The 15513-nt window shown below is 55.6% G+C and overlaps 1 protein-coding gene across 1 annotated transcript in view; it reads right to left on the bottom strand.

The window, feature by feature from the left end:
* The window catches only part of bptf (bromodomain PHD finger transcription factor), a 59965-nt gene that overhangs the window by 21510 nt on the left and 22942 nt on the right, over positions 1-15513 (bottom strand). Inside the window, exons 5-15 of the mRNA XM_064324273.1 lie at positions 12948-13115; positions 9975-10150; positions 8665-9020; positions 8249-8380; positions 7178-7307; positions 6042-6177; positions 5495-5851; positions 3000-5319; positions 1919-2055; positions 643-771; positions 219-369 (exon numbers count right to left, since the gene is read on the bottom strand). Of these exons, the coding sequence (XP_064180343.1) occupies positions 219-369; positions 643-771; positions 1919-2055; positions 3000-5319; positions 5495-5851; positions 6042-6177; positions 7178-7307; positions 8249-8380; positions 8665-9020; positions 9975-10150; positions 12948-13115 (4192 nt within the window). The remainder of the gene's footprint in view (positions 1-218; positions 370-642; positions 772-1918; positions 2056-2999; positions 5320-5494; positions 5852-6041; positions 6178-7177; positions 7308-8248; positions 8381-8664; positions 9021-9974; positions 10151-12947; positions 13116-15513) is intronic.

Here is a 15513-nt window from a genome sequence, read left to right as displayed (position 1 = left end):
TGAGGGGCCTACCTTTCTCAAAGGGCTTGGATCTCCCACGTTTAGTCTGAGGGGCATACCTTTCTGAAAAGGTTCAGATCTCCCACGTTTAGTCTGAGGGGCCTACCTTTCTGAAAAGGCTGGGATCTCCCACGTTTAGTCTGAGGGGCATACCTTTCTGAAAAGGTTCAGATCTCCACGTTAGTCTGGATCTCCCACGTTTAGTCTGAGGGGCCTACCTTTCTGAAAAGGCTCGGATCTCCCACAGGTCCAGCTCCTCCTCGGCCACCCAGGTCTCGATCACCACCGGGCCCGTCTGTTTCGGGGTCTCTGGCTTTTTGGGCCTCAGGGCACTCGATCGCAGGCCCTTTCTCTGGGGGGTCGGCGTTTCTTTGGGGGAGGGGGGTGGGGGGCAACATTTAAAATTTCAACAACAAGCATGTTATATCTTTGCTGAAATCACAGGCCATACATTTTTGCAAAAGGGAAGACGCATTATGGTAAATTAAACGAAAAACCCAAAAATCTCTACATTCAGATCTGCATTCAACCAAATATCTACGGTCCCACTTCAGTATTTTTAGCTGACAGGAGAGTGTTTAGAGACTTGCAAACAGAAGATTGAAATGTTACCATGGGACATCAACGAAAAAAATGCCCTACCTTTGGGGGTTTCGGGAACACCAATGGGGCAGATGATCTTCCTGATGCAGTACTCCGATCGAATTCCGTAAGGTCCAACATCTCTGCGTTTGATGATCTCCGTTGTGGTAATTTCAGTCTCTGAAGTTTCTAAGAGGTAAAAAGGACAGGACAGGCTGCAAGTTTGCGCTAAGACACACATGCCACATTCCATTGCTTAAAAAAAAAAAACAAAGCACATTAAAACTTCAATGTGTTGTACTTTTTTAAAGTCCTTAACCTATGCTACTCCAGGGTGGTGGAGTATGTTATCTTGCTGAGGGAGTAGTGGTTAAACTGCTTAGTGACTACTCCAGGGAGGTGGAATGTTATCTTGCTGTGGGAGTAGTGGTTAAACTGCTTAGTGACTACTCCAGGGTGGTGGAATATGTTATCTTGCTGTGGGAGTAGTGTTACAGCTTAGTGACTACTCCAGGGTGGTGGAATATGTTATCTTGCTGTGGGAGTAGTGGTTAAACTGCTTAGTGACTACTCCAGGGTGGTGGAGTATGTTATCTTGCTGAGGGAGTAGTGGTTAAACTGCTTAGTGACTACTCCAGGATGGTGGAGTATGTTATCTTGCTGTGGGAGTAGTGGTTAAACTGCTTAGTGACTACTCCAGGGTGGTGGAATATGTTATCTTGCTGAGGGAGTAGTGGTTACACTGCTTAGTGACTACTCCAGGGTGGTGGAATATGTTATCTTGCTGAGGGAGTAGTGGTTACACTGCTTAGTGACTACTCCAGGGTGGTGGAATGTGTTATCTTGCTGAGGGAGTAGTGGTTACACTGCTTAGTGACTACTCCAGGATGGTGGAGTATGTTATCTTACTGTGGGAATAGTGATTAAACTGCTTGGTGAATGGTCCAGGGTGGTGGAGTGTGTTATCTTACTGTGGGAATAGTGATTAAACTGCTTGGTGAATGGTCCAGGGTGGTGGAGTGTGTTATCTTGCTGTGGGAATAGTGATTAAACTGCTTGGTGAATGGTCCAGGGTGGTGGAGTGTGTTATCTTACTGTGGGAATAGTGATTAAACTGCTTGGTGAATGGTCCAGGGTGGTGGAGTGTGTTATCTTACTGTGGGAATAGTGATTAAACTGCTTGGTGAATGGTCCAGGGTGGTGGAGTATGTTATCTTACTGTGGGAATAGTGATTAAACTGCTTAGTGACTACTCCAGGATGGTGGAGTGTGTTATCCTGCTGTGGGAATAGTGATTTGTGGGTGGGTGCGTAGACGGAGGGGGGGGATAAGATACCTGTGCGCTCACCTGTGCGGGTGGTGCCCCCGGTGGAGGACGGTTTCACCGCCATGTCGTCCCACCGGAGGCAGGACCACAGCAGCCTCAGCATCAGGCTCACGCCCGCCAGGGACTTCACCGTCTGGAGCCGGTACCTGAGCACGGGACACCCCACAGGACACGCGTCCAATCAGCACACAGAGACCCACGACGCGGGCGTCTCATTCGCCACGGCGCCGGCCCGCTGCACACGAGCCGCAAAAACGAAAAGCACGAAGCGTTTCCCCCTCGATCCGTTTCCCCGGTGAATTACGACCAATCGACGCGCCCGGAACCAGAGGCCTCCACCAGAAGGACCCTCCTCTTTTGCTTGGGCCAATTTTAAAGCTGAACTACTGTTTGGAAAAAAAACGACACAAAGGGAAGATATTCCCTCTATCTGCGCTGGGCTCAAACAGAAAAACATCCTCTGTGACGCTATTGCAATTTCAACGCTTAATCGCTTTAAAAACAGACGATTCGCGCCGACGCACTTACTCTGGATTTCAGATTCGAAAAACAACAAAGCGGTGCTCGGCTGGGGAGAGCGAGCGAGACGGATTACAGAACAAACAGCAAAGAGGAGAAACAAATTCTCAGCACAATAACCACCCCCCCCCCACCCCCCCTTCACAACGAGAAGACTTTTAGAGCAGTGGTTCGGTCCTGGGGGACCCCTGTGTGTATGCTGGTTTTCATTCCAACCTCAACAGCAATCCCAGAATTTTAACAAGCTGTTAATTTTTCTTAATTAGGTGCTTTTCATGTTTTAGAGCTGGGATCCCCAGTCTTATCCAGAGAGGGCCAGTGTGGGTGCACACACCTGATCCTGATTCTACTAATCAAGGTGCTCAGCAATGACTCTAGTGATTGATTAGTAGAAGCAGGTGTGTCCACCCACACCGACCCTTTCTGGAACCCCAGCTCTAAAACACGAAAAGCACCTAATTAAGAAAAATTAACAGCTAACCCTAACCCCCCCCAGGACCGAGTTTGGGAACCACTGGTCTGGAGAACATCACCCCCCGGCATCATAAATAAGCACACGGGACCCACCCACCTCCACGTGATGCCGAAGGTGGGCCGGGGCGAGGGGTAGGGCCAGATGTCCAGGGCGGGCTTGGCGACGTAGCTGAAGACGGGCACCTCGCGGATGCCGCCGCGGCGGGCCAGCTTGCGCAGGTCGTCGTTGGGCAGCACAAAGATGCTCTTCTTGCTGCTCTTGGTGACGAACTTGCGGTAGGAGGGCAGCGCCGTGCCCGAGCGGGTCTTCTTGGCCCGGGAGAACTTGAGCAGCCGCACCCTGTCCCGGGTGGAGTACTCCTTGCTGACGGTCATGGAGGTGACGGAGGAGCCGGCGGCGGCGTCCGTCACGGTGGTGGTGACGGTGGTCCGCCGCTCCTCGGTGACGGACACCACGTCCGGCCGGCTGTCCCGCGCGTCGGGGGAGCTGACCTTGGTCACCGTGGTTTTGGTCATGGTGGTGAGGGTGGAGACGGCGCTGTTCTCCGAGGCGGAGACCACTGCCGGGCGGGGGGCGGCAGCGGCGGCGGCGCTGTGCGTGCTGGAGACCTCAGCGATCTGGACCGTCTTGGACTCGGTGGACACGGTGGTGGTGGTGGTGGTGGTGGTGGTGACCTCCGTGATGACGGTGGTGGCCGGCTCCGCCCCCCTCTGGGCCTCGGAGCAGGCCCCGCTGCTGCTGTCCTCCGTGAAGTCGTTGCTCAGGCTGGACTCCTCGGCCGACGGGACGGGGGACGGGACCATCTTCTTCGGGGGGGCGGCCTCCGCCTCCATGGGCTCCGGCTCGGCGCTGCTGTTCTCCTCGGGCCTCCGGAGCTCCGCCGGGGGGGCGGCGGCGGCGGGGATTTGGGCGGGGGGCGGCGAGGTGACGGTGGAGTCCACCGCCTGGACCACGTCGTTGTCCAACCGCGCCACCTTCTCGGGCGGCAGGTAGTCGGCGTCCGCCGCCGCCGCCGCCGTCGCCGCAGCGACCCTCCCGCCGTCGAGCGCGGGGGGCGGGGCGGCCTGCAGCAGGGCGGGGGGGAGGAGGGCCGCGCTGTTCGACGTCTCCTTGGACGCGTCGGCGGCCAGGTCGCCGTTCATCAGGGGCCGCAGCGGGTCCCGCAGGGGAAGCGCCCCGTCCGCGCCGGCCTTGGCGACGTTGTTCACCTTCGCCTCCACGTTGTTGCTCAGGCCCGGGGCGGACGCCTCTCTCGCGGGGGTCCTGCAGTCCCGGAGGGCTTTGTTTTCGCCGCCGTCCTTCCCGTTCACCTGCACCGCCGCGGCGGGGGGCGGTTTCTCCGCTTCCTCCGCGGCCTTGGTCCCCGCCTCTCGGTTGCCGTCGGCACCCACGTCTTCCTTGCGCTCGCCGCTCTCCCCGTACCCTCCGTGCTTCTTGCCGTTCTCCTCCGCCGCGGTCGGCTCCCCGCGGGCGTCGGGGAGGCGCGCTTTCTCCTTGGGTTCGGGCTGAAGGAATTCGGACGGCTGACGCGACCGGGCCTCCTCCCCCTCCGCCTCGCGGTCCTGGCTCTTCTGAGAGGCCGGCGTGAGGGCGGAGTTGCCGTCGGACGCGGGCCCCGGCAGAGCGGACGACGTCACCGCGCTCCCGAGGTCGTCCCGCCCGGCCCTGGCGGGGGCGGCGGCGTCGCGCTCGGGCTCAGTGACGGTCTGGCTCTCCCTCGGAGACGCCTCGGACTGAGCGTCCGCAGTCCTTAGGGCCTGGGAGGCGGGCTCTGGCTCGGAGCCGTTCCCCCTGCAGGCCGAGGCCGAGGCCGAGCCCGCCTCCTGTGTCCCGGGCCCGGCCGAGCTCGGCTTCAGCTCAGCGCCGGACCCCGCCGAAACGTCCCGCTTGGGAGGCGGTTCAGCGGCCACGGCCCCCGCCTCCCGACAGGGCGCCGGGGTTTCGGGCTTGACGCTCGCGGGCGCGGTCTCCGCCGTGGCGGCGGCGGCTCCGGGGGGAACGGCCGCGCCCCCGGCCGTCTTCGGAAGGCCCGGCGCTTCCGGCGCTCTGCTCGGCGCGGGGCTCGCCGAGGCCGCGGCGACGGGCTTGGCCTCGAGCTTGATCCTGGGTGCGGGGGGCTGGGGGGCCGCGACGGCGCCCCGCGCGCCCGCCTTGACCAGGGAAGACTGCTTGAGCCGCTCCAGCCGCTGCTTCTCCTCCAGGGTGAACTGCCGGACCCGGCGCTCCAGAAGCCCGTCCAGCTTGGAGGCCTTCACCTTCTTCTTGTACGCCGTGCGCAGCTGGAAGCCCTCGCTCACGTTCACCACGTCGTAGTTGAAGGGCCTCTGCGGGGATTTGGGCCGGCCCTGGCCCTCGCCCCCGGCCCCCTCGCCCTCTCTGGGCTCCTCCTTCATGTCGCTGTCGCTCTCGCTTTTCCCTGAGAGAGAGAGAGAGAGAGAGAGCAGCAAATCAGGCAAACGGTGACGGAAACACCAGGCTGGCATCTTGCAGTCCATGCTGAGGTGCAGCGGAGCAGCCCGTGGCTTGCGCGCGTGAGCGTGTGTGTGTGTGTGTGTATGCGTGCACGCCAGAATGCGGGACAGTGCAGGTACCTTTTTCTTTATCCGGTCCCGAGTCCGTCGGGCTGGCATCGACCTCCATCTTCTCAGCGTCCTCCATCTCCTCCTCCTCCTCCTCCTCCTCCTCCTTGTCCTGCTCGTCGCCCTTCTCCGCAGGCCGGTCCTTCATCATCTCCGCCATCTTCTCCTCCACCTTGTAGTCCTGGCTCTCCTCCTCGGGCGACTCGCCGGGGAGGCGCTTGCTCGCCGCGTCCGGCCTGCTTTTGGCGGAGTCATCCGCGGGCCGGTCCTCCGCGCTCGCCCTCGGCTGGCTCCTCCTCTTGTCCACGTCGCACACGGTCGCCGTCGTGGCCGTCGTCGTCACCGTCATCGTCTTCCCGCTTTTGGCAGCTGACCAGAAACAAACGCGACGAGAACAAAAGCACTTAGGGAAAACACGCACGTGTATAAATTCACAGTTATCGTCTGAATCGAGGACGGAGAGAAAAAGGGTGTTTTACGGAGAGGCGGGAGGGGGGGAAAACGAAAAAAGGGAGGTCGCGAAAAACCGGCCAGACACGACGAGAGGCTCAACCCGTACCCTCCAGCTCCTTGCGGTAGTTGACGTTGGTGTTGCCGGGCAGTTTGGGGAGGAAGCGGTGCACGTGGGTCTTGCTGATCCAGCTCCACCCGCCGTAGCCCGTCACTCGGTACTCCTCCCCTTTCTGCTTCCACACCTGCACACAAAACGGAGCGCGGAGGAAAAAAATATATGAGGCTCAGGCGAACACCGGTCGATCGGTCAACCACATCACTTACGAGTGGAGTGTAGCACAGTGGGTAAGGAACTGGGCTTGTAACCGAAAGGTCGCAGGTTCGATTCCCGGGTAAGGACACCGTTGTACCCTTGAGCAAGGTACTTAACCGAAATTGCTTCAGTATATTGCTTCAGTATATATCCTGCTGTATAAATGGATACAATGTAAAATGCTATGTAAAAGTTGTGTAAGTCGCTCTGGGTAAGAGCGTCTGCTAAATGCCTGTAATGTAATGTAAGAGTGAGCGACACTGCAGGTTGCCGTGGGAACCAAATCTGCATTCAGACTATTCCAGAGGTTAATGCTGGAGTTCCCACAAGCGAAGACCGTGAAAGATTCATGGTCAGTGTTCAGGGTCAGAAAACAATTGAGCATGCAATTGAGAGCTTCAATGTAGCACAAATCATTTGCAAAGAACCTTCCTGTTTGACTTGAATGGCGTACCTCACCCAACAGGCCTTGTCCACTAATGGGCTTCTCTGAATTTCCAGCTTGTCATAACCTCTAGATAATGGCCCACCCATTATACACTTCCTGTCTTTGGGGACAGTGGGGACAAGGCTAACGATGGGCATGTGGGTCTCTGCCAAGCAGGCTCAGCAGTCAAGTTGACTCATATATTCATTTTAGGCATTCAGGTATCAGGTAGTTAGTTAGTACAGCGCATAACAGCTACTGTTGCGTGGCAAACGCCCTCTTTACTCTGCCGCAAGATCACATTTTCACTGCATTGCGGACTTCAGTTTGACACATAACATAAATTTTTTAAAAAATTCATAATGGTGTTAATCCACCACCACAGAAATGCACTGGCAGTGTCAGTAATCAAGGGGTTCCCCTCAGGGTGTACCTCAGCACCAGCCTGTAGTTCCCTGGCCTTTTAGGCCCCAGTGGAACCCGGCTCACGTGACCCACTCACCTGGTGCTTTATGGGAAAGGTGTACTTCACCCAGGTGGCCTGCTGCATGGTCTCCTCCTCCTCCAGCTTCTTCTCCCTCTTCTTCACCTTCTCCTTCTCCTCCCGCTCGATGGAAGTCATTCGATGCAACCTGAAGAGGGATTGGAAAGGAGGGGGAAGAAAAAAAAAACACATGAAGAGGATGCCACAAACTTACCTTGAGAAACACGTAGCTTAAGACTTAAGAAGCTCAGCCAAGATCAAAGGGGGCGGGCGGACGGGGGTGGGTGGGGTGGGATACTCCAGGCTGGTTTTGGCGCAGGTCCATGGATAACAGACCCGGCCCCTGGGCGGCCCCCCCCCCGGGGTACAGGTACAGGGTGGGCTGCTTCTGCACGCGCTCAGAACAGACCTGGCCCAGCCCAGGCCAGGAAGCCCCTTCCGCTCGGCGGGGGCATAACTCGGCTCTTTGAGGGAGGGGGGGGGGGGGGATGCGGTCAGACCCCAGGAATGGCCGGACGGGCAGGCAGGCAGGCGGGCGGCGGCCGTGCGCAAATGTTTTCTCCCGCGCGGGGCGGCGTTTGATCTGCTGCCGACCCAGCCGCCCCGTAAACATCCTCCGTGACGCACGCCTGAGAGGGCTCCCGCTAGCCGTTAGCGCTGTTTTGGCTGGACCGCGACAGCGGGGGCCAGCCCCGCAAAACGCGAATGTCTGCGACTGAGTGAGTGACCGAGTGAGTGACAAAGTTACACCATTGGCCGGCCGGATCACGTGTGTTAGGTCCAGCACATATACTAGGTTTTTTTGGCTGGACCGCATCAGCGGGGGCCAGCCCTGTAAACGCGAATGTCTGTCACTGACTGAGTGACCAAGTGAGTGACGAAGTTACGCCATTGGCCGGCCGAGTTATGAAGTGGCACCATTGGCCGGCCGGATCACGTGTGTTAGGTCCAGCACATGTACTAGGTGTTGACCTGGTCTTGTTTCTTCTTCTTTGGATGCCATGGCTTTCGAGGACTGAATACGGTAAAAACAAAAAAAAAAGGCGGGAACCAAACCAAGCTCTGGCCCGCGGCGGCACGGTCACTCGCCTGGTGTGTCCGAGGGAGTCCTTCCACACGGGCAGGAGGGCCACCGGCTTTATGGCGCACTCCAAGATGGCCAGGGCCAGGGCGAACTCCCGCGCCTTGCTGCACATCTGCACCGCCTTGATCCAGTTGGACCTGCCGGGGAACACAAGAGCGCAACATGTCAATCAATCAATCAATCCATCAATCTTTATTTATACAGCACGTTTCACACAGTGGCTGCAGCCCAAAGTGCTGCACATCTGCGCCGCCTTGATCCAATTGGACCTGCCCAGCACACAAGAGCGCAACGTGTAGCCCAAAACAAGGCGTGCTAACAAAACAAAAAAAAAAAAAAACCCCCATTCACTGCACAATACCGTCGCCACCACTCCTCAAAATACCTTTTCGTTTTTTTGTTTTTTTCCCCCAGCGGGTACCTGTGAGAGGCCCAGTTGGGGTGCAGGAAGGGCGCGGGGATGTTGTTCTCCAGCTGCACGATGGTCAGCCGCAGGGTGGAGATGGTGAGCATCTTGGAGCCGTGGACCGAGCCGTTCCACTTGAAGTCGCCCGCCGGGGTCATGCAGAACTTGTGGGCCAGGTGGCGCCGCTTGTCGTGGTCCTCGCGGTGCTGGTGCTTGTTGAGGGCCAGGGTGTTGGTGCTGTACTGGTTGTGGTAGACCCGGTACTTGCCCTCCTGGCCCAGCTTGAAGAAGTTACTCAAGGTGCCCTTCATCACTATTTCCTTCTTGGTGCTCAGTCGAGACACTTCTCCTTGAGTGCTTACAGTGAGGATCTGGGGGGGGGGGGGGAGAAGGAGGGGAGGGGGGGGGCAAAGGCTCTGTCAGCACTCCGAAACGGACACATTAAGGCTAACACCCAGGAGTACGAAAAACAGCTCGCAGGCCAGGATGGAATCGTTAACCTCATTTCCATGACTTCCTGGAAAACTACAGATACGCAGCCACCTCCACGAAACAAAGGCAGAATAAAAAATAAATAAAAAATTAAACCACGATATGAAATATTTGCGGGACCCAGTTCAACTTTGCAGTTCACGCGTCTCTTTCTTCTTCGCTGCCCGCGAACAGTTTGTTGCTCTTGATGTGGGGAAACCAAACACCGCTTCTCTGCCCACCCTTTCCTTCATACAACAGAAAAGTCCGCTATCGTAGCACCCCACCGTCCGCCACGCAGGAAGGCGTGGAATGACGAACGCAAACAGTCCACGGCGTTGAAGCCTCGAACCACAAACTTTCACACAGAACATGTTTTCTTCCCAAGGAGAAAAGAAAACAGACTGCTGTATGACTCACAGCGATATGAAAGCATACGATGCAGGAATAAACTTGGTGAGGCGTCGTCTGCGCACAGACCAAAAACATGTGGCAGAGGAAACCTTGTTTGAGATAAAACAACACGAGCTCCATTCTGTAATTAACCTGCGTTCATACCGTCCGCACACCAGTACACAGCCGCTACAGCACCAGCTTCCTCACATGAAACAAAGTTCCACTTTACATCTCCTAAGATAATAATAAATAAAAACATTAAGACAAACTTTTATATTATCAACCAATAGTCAGACCACTGAAAAAAATGTTGTAATGACGACGTTAAACTCTCCCTCCCTCCATCTCCCCCCTTCCTCCCCCCCCCTCCCATCCTCTATTCCTCTCTCCATCCCTCTCTCTCCCTCCCTCCCCCCCCCTCCCTCTCCCTCCCCTCCTTCTCCCTCCCCCTCTCTCACCTCCTTGCCCTCCTTGAAGGCCTTGTTGGCCTCGTGGGCGGCTGCGGCCACTTGCTGGCTCTTCAGCTGGCTCAGCTTGCTCTCCGGGTTCCGCAGGCGCGTCACCATGCGCGTGGACGCCAGGGCGCCCCGGGCCCCGCCCGCTCCCTCGCCGTTCGACTTCTCCTTCCCCTCACCTGCGGGACGCGCGCACACACACAGACACGCACACGCACGCACACACAGAGACACAGACACACAAACAAGCAAACATTACATTACAGGCATTTGGCAGACACTCTTATCCAGAGCGACGTACAACAAAGTGTATAACCATGACCAGGAACAAGTGTGTCGAAAACCCTGGAGAGAAGTACCGGTCCAAGTGCAGGGAACAACCGCATAGTTCAACTTGGACCCTGAAGGTTAAACTGATTAACGCTAACACAACGAAAACGGCAACAACGCAGTCTATGCAAAAATACAAGCAGTAGTTAAGACACGTGCATTAACTAAGTCCCCTACGAAACAGCTACCTAGTTACACCCCTAAGCTAACAAAACACACACACACACACAGCACACACACACACACACACACACACACACAGCCTGCATGAGTGAGCGCACGCTCACAGTTCACCCCACAGCACCAGGCTTCTTTCAATGGCGCGTTCATACGGGGAATGACTCATCTGAACCAAACTAAACTACATCATTTGCATCGCCGCTTCCGCGCAGACGTCCTCTGAATCGACTGTTTCCAGCTAAGCTCACACCTGTAATTAACGTGGGCGAACACCGAGATCTCTTTTCAAAATCTCAGTTTAATCCCAAAAATATTAAATGAAATGTTTCCAGTTAGATAAATGTACTTCGTAAGCTCTGATTAACATTCAACACCGAACAGCGAGTACAACAAGTGCAAAGCTGGCTTACTCGATCGACTGTAAACGAACAGAAACAGCCGTGAGGGGAGAAGTGCAGTATGACAGCCCGAATAAACAGGCCTGGATTTCAGCAGGCTACATACAGAGCCCCTGAGTCTCTACAGCACTGTGAGAGCCTGTGTGTGTCTCTGCAGCACTGTGAGGGCCCCTGAGTCTCTCCAGCACTGTGAGAGCCTGTGTGTGTCTCTACAGCACTGTGAGGGCCCCTGAGTCTCTGCAGCACTGTGAGAGCCTGTGTGAGTCTGTGCAGCACTGTGAGAGCCTGTGTGTGTCTCTACAGCACTGTGAGGGCCCCTGAGTCTCTGCAGCACTGTGAGAGCCTGTGTGAGTCTCTACAGCACTGTGAGAGCCTGTGTGTGTCTCTACAGCACTGTGAGAGCCTGTGAGTGTCTCTACAGCACTGTGAGAGCCTGTGAGTGTCTCTACAGCACTGTGAGAGCCTGTGAGTGTCTCTACAGCACTGTGAGAGCCTGTGAGTGTCTCTACAGCACTGTGAGAGCCCCTGAGTCTCTACAGCACTGTGAGAGCCCCTGAGTCTCTACAGCACTGTGAGAGCCCCTGAGTCTCTACAGCACTGTGAGAGCCTGTGTGAGTCTCTGCAGCACTGTGAGAGCCTGTGTGAGTCTCTACAGCACTGTGAGAGCCTTTGTGAGTCTCTACAGCACTGTGAGAGCCTGTGGTGTCTCTACAGCACTGTGAGAGCCTGTGTGTGTCTCTACAGCACTGTGAGAGCCTGTGTGTGTCTCTACAGCACTGTGAGAGCCTGTGTGAGTCTCTACAGCACTGTGAGAGCCTGTGTGAGTCTCTACAGCACTGTGAGAGCCTGTGTGAGTCTCTACAGCACTGTGAGAGCCTGTGCAGCACTGTGAGAGTCTGTGTGCGTCTGTGCAGCACTGTGAGAGTCTGTGTGCGTCTCTGCAGCACTGTGAGAGCCCCTCAGTCTCTGCAGCACTGTGAGAGCCTGTGTGAGTCTCTGCAGCACTGTGAGAGCCTGTGTGAGTCTCTACAGCACTGTGAGAGCCTGTGTGTCTGTGCAGCACTGTGAGAGCCTGTGTGAGTCTCTGCAGCACTGTGAGAGCCTGTGTGTGTCTCTGCAGCCCTGTGAGAGCCTGTGTGTGTCTGTGCAGAACTGTGAGAGCCTGTGTGTGTCTGTGCAGCACTGTGAGAGCCTGTGTGTGTCTCTACAGAACTGTGAGAGCCTGTGTAGCACTGTGAGAGCCTGTGTGTGTCTCTACAGCACTGTGAGAGCCTGTGTGTGTCTCTACAGCACTGTGAGAGCCTGTGAGAGCCTGTGTGAGTCTGTGCAGCACTGTGAGAGCCTGTGAGAGCCTGTGTGTGTCTCTGCAGCACTGTGAGAGCCTGTGTGTATCTGTGCAGCACTGTGAGAGCCTGTGTGTGTCTCTACAGCACTGTGAGAGCCTGTGTGTGTCTCTACAGCACTGTGAGAGCCTGTGTGTCTGTGCAGCACTGTGAGAGCCTGTGTGAGTCTCTGCAGCACTGTGAGAGCCTGTGTGTGTCTCTGCAGCCCTGTGAGAGCCTGTGTGTGTCTGTGCAGAACTGTGAGAGCCTGTGTGTGTCTGTGCAGCACTGTGAGAGCCTGTGTGTGTTCTACAGACTGTGAGAGCCTGTACACTGTGAGAGCCTGTGTGTGTCTGTGCAGCACTGTGAGAGCCTGTGAGAGCCTGTGAGAGCCTGTGAGAGCCTGTGTGTGTCTGTGCAGCACTGTGAGAGCCTGTGAGAGCCTGTGTGTGTCTGTGCAGCACTGTGAGAGCCTGTGTGTGTCTGTGCAGCACTGTGAGAGCCTGTGTGTGTCTCTACAGCACTGTGAGAGCCTGTGTGTGTCTCTACAGCACTGTGAGAGCCTGTGGGAGCCTGTGTGTGTCTCTACAGCACTGTGAGAGCCTGTGAGAGCCTGTGTGTGTCTGTGAGAGCCTGTGAGAGCCTGTGAGAGCCTGTGTGTGTCTGTGAGAGCCTGTGAGAGCCTGTGTGTGTCTGTGAGAGCCTGTGAGAGCCTGTGAGAGCCTGTGTCTCAGCCCTGGGCGTACCCGTGTCGTCCAGGCTGGTGACGGAGGACTGGGAGGACTTGTCGGCGATGTCGGGCTCCTCGGGGCCCTTGGGCGGCTCGGAGGCGGACGCGTGGCTGCTGTTGCTGTTCTCGTCGCTGGGCTGCGGGGGCTGGGCCAGGGCGGACTCGCCCTCCTCACTGGACTTATCTGGGGGGGACATTAAAAAAAACAATTTAAAAAAAAAAAAAAAAACACACAGCCAATCAGTCTCGAGCACCATGTCGCACCTCATCTGAGGATATGGGAGGTGAAATGGCACACACTGCATTATCCACAGCTCAAACTCAGAAATGTATTCCCCTAAAGCTAGTCAGTTAAAATCTGTTAACTCATAGTGAACTCATGACAAATTATATCTAACTTATGAGGCACAAAGTACCACAACTATTGGACATTACTCATTATGTTACAGTCGTAATGTCTTTAAGCAGGCATACACATGGAGAGGTAAGTATTTCTAACTCAGTATCCCAAAAGTTCCCACAGCTCAAGTTTGCAATTAAAGTTTGATAGCGTGACAGCTCCCCCTAGTGGCCAGCCGCACACTCGCTTTCCCTCAACAGCGTCCACAGCCTTCGTAAGCGACCGCGTATAATTAGCTCAGCACAAAAAGGAGCGCCAATCTTCAGCTCTCGAGCAGGCCGGTCGAAAGATAGCGCAGCATCCCAAACCGCTCAGTCAGAGAACAGCAAGACGGAGAGCACACGTCACTGCACCACAAAAAGCACAACCACCATTTCACAACAACCTGCACTTAAGCAATGCACACGGAACAGAGAATTACGCGAGCTTCTTTTCGGCTCAATGCGGGCCGAAAAAAATAGCGCAATTTTATTTACATTTTTTTTTTTTTTTAATGAATTTGGCACCCAAGGTGGGGCAGAGCACGTCCAATTCCCACCCTAAATTTGGAAGGGCCGAACTGGATGCGCATACATGCGTGAGCCCCACTGCCAATTCGAGGGCGTTGTCCAGACCGCGGTTCTCTGAGACACCGCGGACTGCAGCTACGCTCTCACAGAGCAGAGTCACAGGGCTTCTCATACGCGGCTTTGCCTGCAGCCTACAGGCGCCCGACTGACGAGCAGGGGTCGCCAGATAGCAAACCCTGTCCCAACTGAACCCCCCCCCAATTCCCAGGGCAAGCCAATGGCCAATCACGCATAATCCTAGGCACCTACTGGCCACAGCCGGTACTGCGTGTTACCTCCACGTGAACTGTGCCTGAAGTACACCCAAAAACCCCACAGAGGGCGCTGCGGTTGTGCCAGCTCATCAATACAAAACCGGTCAGCTCCCATTCGTGGATGGATTAAGGCAGTGGCAACCAATCCTGCTCCTGGAGATCTACCGTCCTGTAGGTCTTCATTCAACCATAATTTGGCACACCTGACTCTACTAAATAGCAGCTCCACAAGACCTCTAGCCGTTGAATGAGGCGTGCTTTGCTTTGCTTGGGTTAAAGTGAAAACCTACAGGACGACAGATCTCCAGGAACAGGGCTGGTTACCACTGGCTTAAGGGTTCAGGTTTGTGTTCAGGTTTGTGAGGAGAAGGACGCCAGCAGGGCCAGACGTGATTGGCTACTGTTCTGTTCGTGTGTGACTCCTTAAGTGTCGGTTGTTTTCACAGCAGCACAGCCCGAGCGATGGAGAATGGCAGGGCATGGCGATCAATCCAGAGACAAGAGCATAAACCGTGAACATGCGAGCACAACAGACAGATGCATGTAAAAAATAATTAAAATAAAAAACCCAAAGAAATCGTAATCGTCCACCAGGGAAGGTCAGACCAGCGTAGCCGCACATGCTAAACGTGCAGGCTGTGACCGTCGCTTGGCCAGAGGTGGGGGCGGGGGGGGCACAGTAATCAGAAGCAGCAGCACGTCGGGCGGATTCTCATTTACATAAAGCAAACGGGGCACATGGAGGGGTCAGACCGGATCACTCTCTCAGAACTGAAACATGCACAAAAAAAAAAAGATCAGATTCACACACACGTCTGCTTTGCGGTTCTGCGCATGAAATGGAGCTCACTGGGAGACAGAACCGGGTTTGAATGGGACTCACTGAGAGACAGAACCGGGTTTGAATGGAGCTCACTGGGGGAGACAGAACCGGGTTTGAATGGGGCTCACTGAGAGACAGAACCGGGTTTGAATGGATCTCACTGGGAGACACAGAACCGGGTTTGAATGGGGCTCACTGGGAGACAGAACCGGGTTTGAATGGGGCTCACTGGGGGAGACAGAACCGGGTTTGAATGGATCTCACTGGGAGACAGAACCGGGTTTGAATGGAGCTCACTGGGAGACAGAACCGGGTTTGAATGGATCTCACTGAGAGACAGAACCGGGTTTGAATGGAGCTCACTGGGAGACAGAACCGGGTTTGAATGGATCTCACTGGGAGACAGAACCGGGTTTGAATGGAGCTCACTGGGAGACAGAACCGGGTTTGAATGGATCTCACTGAGAGACAGAACCGGGTTTGAATGGAGCTCACTGGGAGACAGAACCGGGTTTGAATGGAGCTCACTGGAGACA

The sequence above is a fragment of the Anguilla rostrata genome, chromosome 2 (genome assembly GCF_018555375.3).
Source record: "Anguilla rostrata isolate EN2019 chromosome 2, ASM1855537v3, whole genome shotgun sequence".
Taxonomy (NCBI): domain Eukaryota; kingdom Metazoa; phylum Chordata; class Actinopteri; order Anguilliformes; family Anguillidae; genus Anguilla; species Anguilla rostrata.
Note: the sequence above shows the minus strand (reverse complement) of the source record. Positions and strands in the feature narration are given on the sequence as shown.